At 43.4% G+C, this 12129-nt stretch overlaps 1 protein-coding gene across 4 annotated transcripts in view; it reads right to left on the bottom strand.

Annotated features, from left to right (window-relative positions):
* The window catches only part of RBM33 (RNA binding motif protein 33), a 97734-nt gene extending 90799 nt beyond the window's left edge, over nt 1-6935 (bottom strand). For all 4 annotated transcript variants that reach the window (XM_044425235.1, XM_044425236.1, XM_044425237.1 and 1 more), the window contains exon 1: nt 6734-6935. In XM_044425235.1, the coding sequence (XP_044281170.1) occupies nt 6734-6770 (37 nt within the window). In that variant the 5' untranslated portion in view covers nt 6771-6935. The remainder of the gene's footprint in view (nt 1-6733) is intronic.
* Nucleotides 6936-12129: the final 5194 nt, after the last annotated feature.

Genomic DNA, 12129 nt, shown 5'->3' with positions numbered 1-12129 from the left:
ACTAAAGATAGCCCTTTTCTGTGGTGAGCCCATCCTTCTGCCCCACCATGTCATTTGCATATACTTCCCTCCAGTGACTTATATACAAACAGGCTTTACATTTGAAGCATTTCCCCATTTGTTTTAAATGACTATATGCTCATTTTTATTTTATGAATAGGTGTTTTGATTACTATTTGAATGTTTAAGCCACCATTTTATTCAATTTTATTTTATGGTCTATTCTTTTAAATGTTTATTTGTGAACTGCCTTGAGGAAATTGTGCTCTAAAAGACATCATAAAAATATTTCAAAGAAATACACACACCCTCTCTCACCAAACACAAACCATACATACACACCATTTCTCACTTTGAATCATCACACATACCCATTCTATTGATCAGTTTACACCAGCTAGCGCAGACACATCACACATGCATTCATATATTCCCCCTGGCCAGCACCTGCTTAACCCCAATGCCCTCTCCAGCCACCTGCTGCTCCCTTATCAGTCCCTCTAATCCACCCACAACTTACCAGACATCAGCTACAGCCAAGGGATCTCATTTTTAAAAGAAAGGTTTTATCAAGGTGCACTGCAAAGCTAAACACCTGTCATCTTTGTTGTTTTGGGAACTGCCCAGAGAACTTCAGCTACTGGGTCATGTAAAAGCAACAACCCCCCTCCCCCCTGATTTTAGAAACAGCTCTGGGCCCTCCTCTCTGGGGAAGGAGAGAGAGAGAGAGAGAGAGAGAGAGAGAGAGAGAGAGCGCGCGCGCGAGCGAGCGAGCATGCACAAGCTTAGAGATGTGAAGTGCTAGAAACAATGAAAAAGGAGGAGAAACCAAGAAACACTTAGGAAAAAATATTCTCCCCAAATTTAACAAAACTCCCTGAAGAAAAAAATAAAGATTTGGTTGCTGTTGCTTTTAAAGAAATGGTTCCCCAGAACCAACCCTCCCATTTTTTTCTTATTTCCCCAAGACTTTCAAATTTTTAAGTGGGCTGAAGGCCAGGACTTTACGTTTCACCCACCAACTGAATGGAAAAAGAGAAACTTTTTAATATACAGTGGGATTCATTAAATGCTGAGGGAAGTATTTGCTGGATCTGTGGTTCCCATGGATACTACTCCATAGATCCCAACATTAAACTATGGTTTAGCATTACATCCAAACACAGCCATTACATGCTAAAATGAATCTTTAAAGAATTTGAACATCCCACTTGGTAGGCAAGATGTATTCTAAATTTATTTATTAAAGCCTCCTATCTCTCATTTGTTAGCCAAAGAGTCATGGGTGAGTATAAGGGTACCGCACTTCATTCCAAATGGTCCAACATCATCAACTGCCTGCTTAACCTCATGATGGTATAGTTCTGCTCTGAAAGAGGCCAGTTTTTATGTTTGAAACAAGTTGGATAACTAGATTCTCTGTGGCATTGGTCCAATATATGTCCCCTTTCGCTTATATATTATAACGGGACTTGCAACCTATGTGGCAAGAATTTGCTGCCTGGAATAGTAGAGAATTTAAGAATTCCAAAATCCATTTGCAGCTCTTGGCTAAATTACTACACTACACTTATAACCTTTCTTTTTCTTGCAAGGAAACCAAGGTGGCTTGCAAGCTTCTGCCCATTTTATCCTAACAACCCTGTGAGGTAGACAGACTGAGAGTATTTGATGGGGCAAAGTCACCCAGTGAACTCCATGGCAAAGCAGAGACTAGAACCCAGAACTCCTGAGTCCCACTCCAACACTCTACCCACACACCACACTAGCAATTGTGTGCGTTTATACGACAGATGTTCAAATGGAGTTTTGCAGGTTAAGGATATAAACTGCCTTCATTAGAAAAACTGTCAAGTCAAATCAAATCTGGCCAAATTACACTTTAGAAATATGGTACACAGCACAATTGTGTGTGTGTGTGTGTGTGTGTGTGTGTGTGTGTGTGTTTACTGCAAAGTAAGTTGCATTATGTTTAGGAAAAAGAACCTTACACCCCATTAAAAGGGCACATTAGAATTTATGAGGTTCACTAAAATGCTTTTAGCAGAAACTACTGCAAGAAGATAACAACTGTGAGTGCTGGACTAATATCTGATCTATTTCTTCACCCCTGTACCATCTCCAGCACTGACAACAATAGCTTCTCAGTGTTCCTTCAGGCCTCAAAGATGCACAAGTAGTACTGTGAACCATCTTTCACCAGACAGAAAAAAACAGCTGTACATTTCCACAATCCAAATAAGTTATGAGTTTTGAATGAGTTATGAGAATAAGTTATGAGCTTTGAAAGTTAAGCAAGTGGTTTAATTAAAAAGGTACTGAACGAATAAACTAATCAAGCATGTTATAGCGAGAGTGATAAGAATGATGAATTCAGAACAGTGAGCTGCAAAAATTGTCCCTTCTCCTCTTCCCACCCAACCACAAGAGTCAGCAACAGGCTGAAGTGAGTCCCCTCATTTTATGATGTTGAGGGAAAACAAGACTGCCAAGAATAGAGTGACAGTCTCATTACTCAGTGCAACTGAATATGCACCTCTTGTCAAGAGAAGCCCTTTTCTAGGGAACAGACTGTAAAGCCCTAGACATTATGCAATGAATATCTGTAGAAAGGAGTACAGGTTCTACCTTTCTGCTATACCAAACAGCTGGATAACATTTTGTATAGGTTAAGTATGCAGATCATAACCAGACATGGAAGTGCTCCATATGCTTATAGCAAGGGTGGACAACTTCTGGCTCTCCTTAAGTTTTGACCTGCAACTCCTAGCACTCCATATTATTGACTGTGCTGGTCACAGATGGTAGGAGTTGTGAAGTTTTGACCTACAAGTTACCCATCCCTTGGTTAATGGTTTAGGTATTGAAATTTTGCAGCTTAATCAAGACACCAATTTGCTAGGCTAGCTAAGGCCACCCCTAGCTACAGCTCTATAAAATCAGTGGCAGACATGTTTTAAGCAATAAATCAGCAAGAGCCAGGCAGGTCCACAAAACAAACTCTTGTTACTTGTAACGTATGTTCTGTATGCCGAAAACTAGGCCAATCCTTTTCCTTATTGGCTTACAAGATATAAAAGTCTGAGCTTTGGGGGAAGCATGAAGATGAGTAGAAACAGCATTGCTTTCTCCAAGATTCAAGCTTTCTCTCATGAGCCCAGAAAACCTGACTAAGAAATTGCAAAGTGGTCACAGTTCTGTTTTGGTGCGGAGGGACTGGCATTAGGAAGGTCCCAAGTTCAATCACTGGCAATCTCCAAGTAAAACAATCAAGGAGCAGGTGCTACAAAATACTTATTTCAGGCACAGCAGACCAGCATTCTTCCATCTAAGGTAAAGGTAAATGTTTTCCCTTGATGCTACATCCAGTCATGCCTGACTCTAGGGGGCGATGCTCATCTCTGTTTCCTAGCCGAGGGAGCCAGCATTTGTCTGCAGACAGTCTCCGTGCTCATGTGGCCGGCATGACTAAACACCGAAGTGCACGGAATGCTGTTACCTGCCCACCGAAGTGGTACCTTTTTATCTACTTGCATTTGCATGCTTTCAAACTGCAAAGTTGGCAGGAGCTGGGACGGAGCAACGGGAACTCACCCCGTTGTGCAGATTCGAACCGGCAACCTTTCGATCAACCAGCCCAGCAGCACAGCGGTTTAAACCACTGCGCCACCTGCAGTTCCATCTAGTGCCCTTCTCCCATCTAGTGCCCTCCAGATGTTTTGAACTTTAACTCCCACATTGACCTACCCCATTTCTTTGTCCCTAACAACCATGCCATTAGGCTGAAAGATGGTAAATGGTCTAAGGTATCTTATTGCAGAAGTCAAGTCAGAAGTAAGTTCCATTGAGTTAAATGGGATTATTCTTTGGTAAGAAGATACACAATAATGCATTAGTAATTTTTGTAACCAAGTGGAAATTTGAATCTGGATATCCATGGTTTAAGGCCAACACTCTTGCCACAACATCTTTCTGATTTTTCCTTATACTTCTTGCAAAGATAACATTGTACCTTAAGTTATTCACATCAAACCCAACCCTGCGAAAGGGTTCTGTCTACAGTAAGGGATATTAGGGTTTAACTGATACCCTTATAGTCACTATTGTTACACTACTTAAGCCAAAACTCCATTATAGTACCAACTCAAATGTTTCATATTTCATACATACTGTAATGTTTGAATTGACCCAAGTATTTGACTGTCTTGATGATAAAACAAAAAAAGACAGACAGAAACTGGCCATTCTGGGGATAGTCAGGCATTAAAGTAATGCTGACCTGTAAAACAAAGCAGGTAAAGTGCAATTCAGGAAGCAGGTGACGCTTGAAGTTATCAACATAAGGTTCCTTAAACACAAACTTTTACTTAAGGTATTTATAATAATTCGATAAGCATTTTAAGAAGTATACCTGAGCAAAATATTTAACAATCAGAGAGAACATACCAAGGTACACCCAGTAATAAGAAACATGTCCAAAACATGATAACTTAGAGAGGAAAAAGTCTCCAACTAAGATAAAAACAAAGAGGAACAGGTATGTGCTAAGGAGTAATGCCTTAAAGGCTAGGCTTTAATGAACCATGGAGGTCAGTGTGTATATATTCCAAGCTCAGGAACATACTGTAATTCAAAAATACAAGTAAACACAACTGATTCAGTTAGTCCTCAAAACTATTTTAACTATTCAACCACATCACAAGAACAGCATTTAAAGAATGAATGTTGAGAACAAACCGAAACATCATAGCAGAGAAACTTCCTAACCAGAAGGATCATAAAGTTAGTTTGGTAGGAATGGGATATAAAAATTGATCAATCATCTTTTCCAGACTTATTTCTAAGTTTTATACAGCTAGTGACATAAGTCCCTCCCCTACTTTGAGAAAACAATACCACTGGCACGAGCAGTTTGATCAGAAAATTTATACTGTCAGTCTTGTTCCTCACCTATACATGCTAATATATGCCCTGAGCCCCATCTTTTTTGAAAAAAGGAGGGCTTTAAAAATGTTGATAAAAATAGTTTAATTAATTAAAGTTATATTAGAATCATAGAATAATGGAAGGGGCAGAAGGCCATCGGGTCCAACCCACTGTTTTATTGCAGGATGCTAAGTTACATCAGCCCACTCAGTTGACAGTCCACACTTTTCGAATGTCTCCAGCAAGAGAGAGCCCACAACTTCCCCAGGTAATAGGTTTCATTGTCATACTGCTCTGATAGCGAGGAAATTCTTCCTGGTGTCTAGTCTAAATCTGGTTTCTTTTAACTTAAGTTCATTATTCCATGTCCAGAACTCTGGAGTAAATAAGAAGAGAGCTTGCCTTTCCTCTTTGTGACAACCTTTCAGGTACTTGTAGTGTTATCATACCAACCCTCAGCTTTCTCAAGGCTGAACATGCCTAGTTCTTGCAATCTTTCCTCACAGAGCTTTGCCTCCAGTCCCTGAATCATCCTTGTTGCCACCCTCTGTACTCTTTCTAGCATTTCTGCATCTTTTTAAAACTTAGGTGCCCTTTAAAAAAAAAAAAAAAATCACCTGGATTCTAAATCCAATGGGGTTCTCCCAGAGAGGTTCAGATCCTTTTCCTGATACCAGAACTGTCAGAGATTGTGAACACAATACACCGGGGGGGGGGGGAGGGTACAATCAAATTACTATTCAGACATACAGAAAATGCATGCAGCATGCAGATGGCCCAGAAAGGTATGAAGGAGGAGGATTCCGCACAGAATGATTTCATAATATAGTAGTCATTAAGGTAGTTTGTAAGAGGCATGTGTTAATAAAAACAAAGAGCTGGATGGATTAAACCAAGGAACAAAGAGAGACAGAGAGGGCGGCTCAGGGCAGACATGCATTGGCATGTGTAGATAAGTTAAAGACTGACAATCCAAGTTTCCTGATCAGATCAGGATCCCATTTTAATGTTTAAAACTGTTCATGTCACTTTCGGGCTTTCTGCTGCCATACAATGGCAGAGCTTTGGCTCATTTAGTCCTGACACCACCTTACAAAACAGAATCCTCTGAGTACTCTAACCTCTAAAAATCCATATATTAGCCTCAAACTCACAAAAATAGCATTTAGGGAACACCCCCCCCCATGCTGAATGCCATAATCAAGTCCCTGGACAGCTCCCACGTCTAAATACACGTCACACCGCTCGCAGGGTCCTCCCTTAATTAGTCCAACGTCTGCCAGCTCCGCACTAACCCGAAATAAACCCTGAAGCTCGAGTAGCCGGCACATCCAGCCATCCCAAGACCCCGGGTGCAGGAATACCCCGAGGTGCAGTTCCCGCCGCTCAACGAGTGGGTGGATGGATGCCCGCCCTGCAGTCCTCATTTTTACCAATTTGTCCTCTCTTCCAAGTGCACGTAACCTCTGGCCAAATCTACCTCCCATTTCCCCCTCTAACACCCAACAAAATCATGCGCATTTGCGAGAGTAAGTCTCGCAGAACAAGGAGGCATTTACTTCCGAGTAAACTTGAGAGGGTGGGGCTGACAAGAGCGTTTATTCCTCCTGCAGCCTTGTCGCTTCTCGAGATCAGAACCCCCCATTATCCAAAGCCCCAGGCGAACCCAAAATCCACGCGGCCTTGCCCTTCCTCTCCCGGCCGCCCAGACCCACTAGCTACCCAGGAGACCTTTTAGGCCCTATGCTTAGGTCGCCAGCCAGCCGCGCCCCCTCGGCCTCCGCGGGCGGAGGGTCCCACTCCGTACCTGCGCCTCCTCCGCCTGCTCCCAAGGCGGCTGCCATGGCGCCGGGTCCTGCGAGGACGCGGTGAGAGACCCGCGACCTTCTTGCCTCTCACAACTGCGGTGGGTTGTTATTGTCGGTGGGTGAATTACCCGCCGCCTATCACAAAACTAGCACAACATGGCGGCCAGCGGCTGAGGGAAAAGGGAGAGAGACGAAAGCCTTGCGGAGAGAGAAGACGCTAATAGCGTCGCGTTGCAGTCTGGGATACCGGAGGACCAATTCTACTCTTTTGCTTCCCACCCCTGCCGCAACTCTGACGGAAGAGGATGGCCTCCGCTGGTTGGTTAACTCGTAGTACGAGGAGAAAAGGCGGCTTCGCGCGCGCCTGCGCAGAAGTGGAAATACGGAGAAAACAGTAGAGGGGCGTGGAGTGCTGATGCGAGGAGTTTCTGGCGCTTGCGCACAGGAAAAGAAAATGGGACCTTCTTCCTCTTCATCTCTATGATCCTATTAACAAACAGCTCTGCGGCCATGCGCTTGCGTGCAGACTAAGGAAGTAGTGGAGCGTGAATTCTCAGTACCGGAGGGAAGTCGCGCATGCGTAGAAGGTTGTTTTGTATGGGTGTTTGCTTCTCTGGCTGGATTTTCTTTTCCCAGCGGGACAGATCGCGATAATCCAAATTAATCTGTGCTGCTGCCGCTGCCGCTGCCGCACGGCGTTTCCTGGTGATGAAACATGGATAAAGAGTTGGCATATAAAGCCTTTATTGCTTTCTACTCCCTTTCTTGTCTCAGTACATTAATATTTTCCTCCTTTATAACCTATTATTATTATTTACTAAGTACTGCTTATAATTAAGTGTTGTTAATAATTGTATTATCTGGTATTGTTAACAATTATTATTAACCATAATAATTATTAATAATTATTATATTATATATTAGTCATTAATTACTGTTAGTAAGCAGTGGTGAGAGGGCACCACATTGCCAGGGCAACATCCAGGGATGGAAGCCTGAATTGCTTGTCTAAGATCCGTAAGGGGAGGGAGTCCTCAATGCAATTCCTCCCTGTTTTAGGAGGTTCTGACTTGTTTGGGCTAAATGCGCTTATGAATCCACCCTGGCGGGGGCAGGAAGAAAACAGACAATGCCTACATTCTTAATAGCACGATTCTAAAGCATCAGTGAAGCTAATGGGTGGCTTCTTCTGCCCCTTGGTTCTGACACCTGAAGAGGCTTTGCACAGCTGGGGCAGAGCTGCCATTTGGTTGGCCCAACAGGATTGCCGCTTTGTGGCTGGCAGTGGTGGCTCAGGAAAGGGCCGTGCCCAGCTTTGCTACCTGACCAAGGGCTCTTACGTCAGGCTCCCCCGACCTCGTGCCGTCCAGATGTGTTGGATAAAAGCTTCCAGAATCCCCCAGCTAGCATATGGCTCACAAATTCTGGGAGTTATAGCAAAACACAGTTCTGACATTACATTTACAGCCTACCTTTTCCCCCTTGTGGGGAATTCAGGGCAGCTTACATGACTCCGTGTTATCCTCACTACAGCCATCCTGTGCCGTAGGAGTGGAAGCCGGGCCTCCCGTGGCCCCAGCCCAACACTGACCATCACAGTATTCAGGTTCTCATCTGATGGATGCCAAACTGAGTGAGGCTGACAAGTGGCTGTCATGAGATTCATTGTATTCACCCATGTGCTGTTCCTCCTGGTAGTAAAGAGTCTTCATTGCACATATTTTGCCCCATTCCAGTCCCCACTTAGCTGCTTCCTTGTTGCCATCACCCCCTAGCAGGAAAGGAACAGCTCTGTCTCCACACTGGCAGCCCTTCCCTCAGTTCTAACACTGCAGGAGAAAACTGTGTCACTCTATAGACTCTGCAGTGCTAGATCTCCATAGAAACACCCACTAGTGTTACGCTTTAGGTATATTAAGTGCGAGACACCATATGAAGCTGCCTGGTTATGTGGACCTCGCCTGCTCCACAGCTGTACCAAAGCAGCATCTAAAGTAGACTTGGGCAGCTAGTGATGTTCCGGATATTTTGGCCTGCAAGCCGCTGCAGTGCTGGCCAGCGTTAGCCAATAGTGAGGTGGCTGGACTGAGACCCAGGTTCTGCCCATGAAGCTCAGTGGCCGGCTGGGCCAGTCACCGACTCTCAGCCCAACCTGCTTCTCCAGGTGGTTGTGAGAATCAGATGGAGAGGAAGAGGATCGTGTGTACAGCCTCAGGAAAAAAGCTGAGATACGTATAACGTAATAACAATAACATGATGCAAGGTTTAATTCAAAACATTTGGAGTGCCATATATTGCCTCGCCTAAAGGGAAACGTTTACTAAGAAGGCCTCGTTCCTTGGCACGTCAAAGGGAGGGGGGGTTCAGAGTTTGGTAATGTGTAGGTAAAGTGTGTTGATTCTCACCAGTGGTGCCAAATGAATTTATATCAATATACTGTACTTCCTGACAGTTAGAGAATTTGTATCCCAAGGCTTATGCGAATGGGACGACATACAAAAACTCCAAATAAATAAATAAATATCCACATTTTCTGACATTGCATTGTTCCTTTTTGCAGTTTACCAATACGCTGTCCTGAAACAAAAAGTTCGGTGAGCAACTCACAGAATCATATACTTGGTTTGAAGATTTCAGATGTAATATTTTTCTGCATCATTCTGCTGAATGGCATCTGCATGTTTCAGAGAGTCATCCTGGCTAATGGGCAGGGTAGAAATTTAATAAATACTGTATGTGGCAACTTGCAATTCAATGGTGGTAGAGTGAGCCCAGACTTCTGTGGGCATGTGAAAAATTCAAAGCAGCTTCTCCTTGGGCTGTTTTGATTATCTTGCCAAGCCATCCTGCCTCATTTGCCAGCCACTCCACATTAAGCTTCACACCTTGTTTTCAATTATATGTTCCTTTCCACAAGCAAGTTCAGTAACCCCATCCCCTTGAATCCTGCACTGCTGTCCCAGGGAGCCAATACACATGCCTCATCCAATATAAAGCCCCATTTTTGAAGAGCTATCTTGAATAACCAATTAATGACTTCATTGTACATTGTAGTAGGATTTAATTAAGCGATAAGGTCCATCATAGTGGGGTCTTTTATCTCTGAGATAAGAATTTGTCAGGCTTACCCCAGGAGGTCTTTATCTGAAAGATAAGGGAAAGGTACATCGGTGCCTCCATGTTAGTTTAAATCCTTTAATTAAAAATACCTTTTCAAAATAGTTATAGGTTGTCATTGTTGTCTTTGCCCCTGCACTTGAGACATGCAAAACAAGTGCAGTGATCCTTCTGCTGGACCAACATCAGTTGATGAAAGAGAATGCAGATTTCTGTGCAACTGCCCAGCTTGATCCAGTAGCTTATGCTTTAGCTGTTGTCATGGGGCCATCCAGTTGTCTCCAACTTCGGGCAACACCTGCCCTTGACCACCCTACTCAGCTTCCGTCAACTCAAGGCTGTGGCTTCCTTTATGTGATTGATCCGTCTCATATTTGCTCTTCCTCTCCTGTCTTCAGCTTTCCTTAGCACTATTGTCTTCTCAAACGGGTCTTTGCCTTCTCATGATGTAGCCAAAATGCAGCAGCTTCAGCTCTGCCATTTTTGTTTCCAGGGAAAGTTCTGGTGTAATTTGTTTTGTCTTCCTAAATGCTGCTCCTAAGAGCATTTATATTATTTTCATATGTTATATGCTTTTGTAAACCAGCCATAGACCTTCAGCTCTTGGGCAATATAGCAATAAACTGACATTTACACGCATACACGGAGCTTTCTTATGAAGAGATATTGCAAAGACACAGTGGTCCTAATGCTGCTAAGGTTAAGTGCAACCCTGTGTTTCTTCAGAAAAAGTCCTACTGGACTCAGTCCCAGATACGCATAGTAAGGACCAGCCTGCAAATTCCACTAAAACCAACTGTTCCAAAGGGTGGCATTTTTCATGCCTACCATTGGTTTCACTGAGACTTCATCATGATCTGCTTTAGCTGGATTAAGGCCCTTAAGTCTCCAGCACATTCTGCCATTCCAGGGGAACAACCCCTGTAGAAAAGACCCTACCCCACCTCTGAATTTTCGATCACTCCCAGAAGTAGGGAGACTTCACTTGCTGTTTACTGAGCAAAAAGAAGGCTTGAATTGCGCTTGGTTCTCCATTTACCAATTGTTGCACATCAGTTTGTCTATCCACATTTTTTTGTGCAAGAACGTTCTTGAAACTTGGGATATGATAATGGAATTTGGTATATCCATTAGGTCACAGGTCTACATCCTTGGATTGAATACTGGCCTATTTTTAAAGCAAGCAAGGGTTGCATAATGCAAAACACAGTGGAATATCTCCCATGAAGACTGAGAAACCAAAATGCGAGATTTTTAAAGGATCTATTCCCTTGTAAATATAGAACATGCAGGAGACTTACGGGCTTTAATCCAGAAAAAAGAGAACTTCAAGAACATTACCTGAAGTGCCTGATCCTGCCTAATCTTGGAAGCTAAGCAGGGTCAGGCCCGGGCAGAAGTGGGATGGGTGACTTGAGTGTATGATTTATGATTATTGCTGTCAACTGCCTAGAGAGCTTTGGCTATGGGCAGTATAAAAATGTAATAATAATAATAATATTTCCAGAATAAAACCCAGCTTGATTCTCGTGTCTTTTCAAGGGAAGAACAGCTAATATTCTTCTTATTAAAACAAAATGTCAAGTACATAATCCAACCAGATGCTGAGAGGATGAAAGGAGGTTAGCCTTTAAGACATCATTATATTGTTCAAACCCAAATTTGATCGCCATACACATTTCCAGGTGGACTACAAGTCTCGCTGATGGGGTGCTTTCTAGCTCTGAGCTAAGCCATTTTGGTGCCTAAAACAGGGACGTGTTCCCTTCCCCTGCCTCTGTTCCATGCACAGAAGCTAGCGCTTAACTCTTATCTCCATACCAGGAAGGGGGCAATCTTCCACCACACCTGAAGGCAACCGGCTCGCTCAGAAGACCAGGCTGGGTGGCACACACAAGTCTGTCCTCCGACACTTCCTGTCTGCCATCATCTGCCGCCTGAGGTGGCTGGTTCTCTCTGTCTAATGGCAGGGCTGGCCCTGCAGTCCTAGCAGAAACAGGATCTATGTTTCCTGATGTAATGTGCCTGTGAGGTGAATATTTTAAAACAGTTTTGTAGTCCATGATTTACATGTTCCTTTGAAGCTCCCACTGATAAGGAATGCAATCGTTATCTGGCATCACTTTATTGATTCAGATAGACAAAGAACAAAGCCTAGGAGCAGAATTTACCCAGATGAATCTGTATTTTTCAACCTCAAACAGTGGATCATCTTGCAATTCCTGCTAGAATAGCTCTGAGACAGCTAATGCATCCACTGATATAATAGTACCGTTTG

Source organism: Varanus komodoensis, unplaced genomic scaffold (assembly GCF_004798865.1).
Source record: "Varanus komodoensis strain SLA01 unplaced genomic scaffold, ASM479886v1 scaffold15, whole genome shotgun sequence".
NCBI classification, from domain to species: Eukaryota; Metazoa; Chordata; class Lepidosauria; order Squamata; family Varanidae; genus Varanus; species Varanus komodoensis.
Note: the sequence above shows the minus strand (reverse complement) of the source record. Positions and strands in the feature narration are given on the sequence as shown.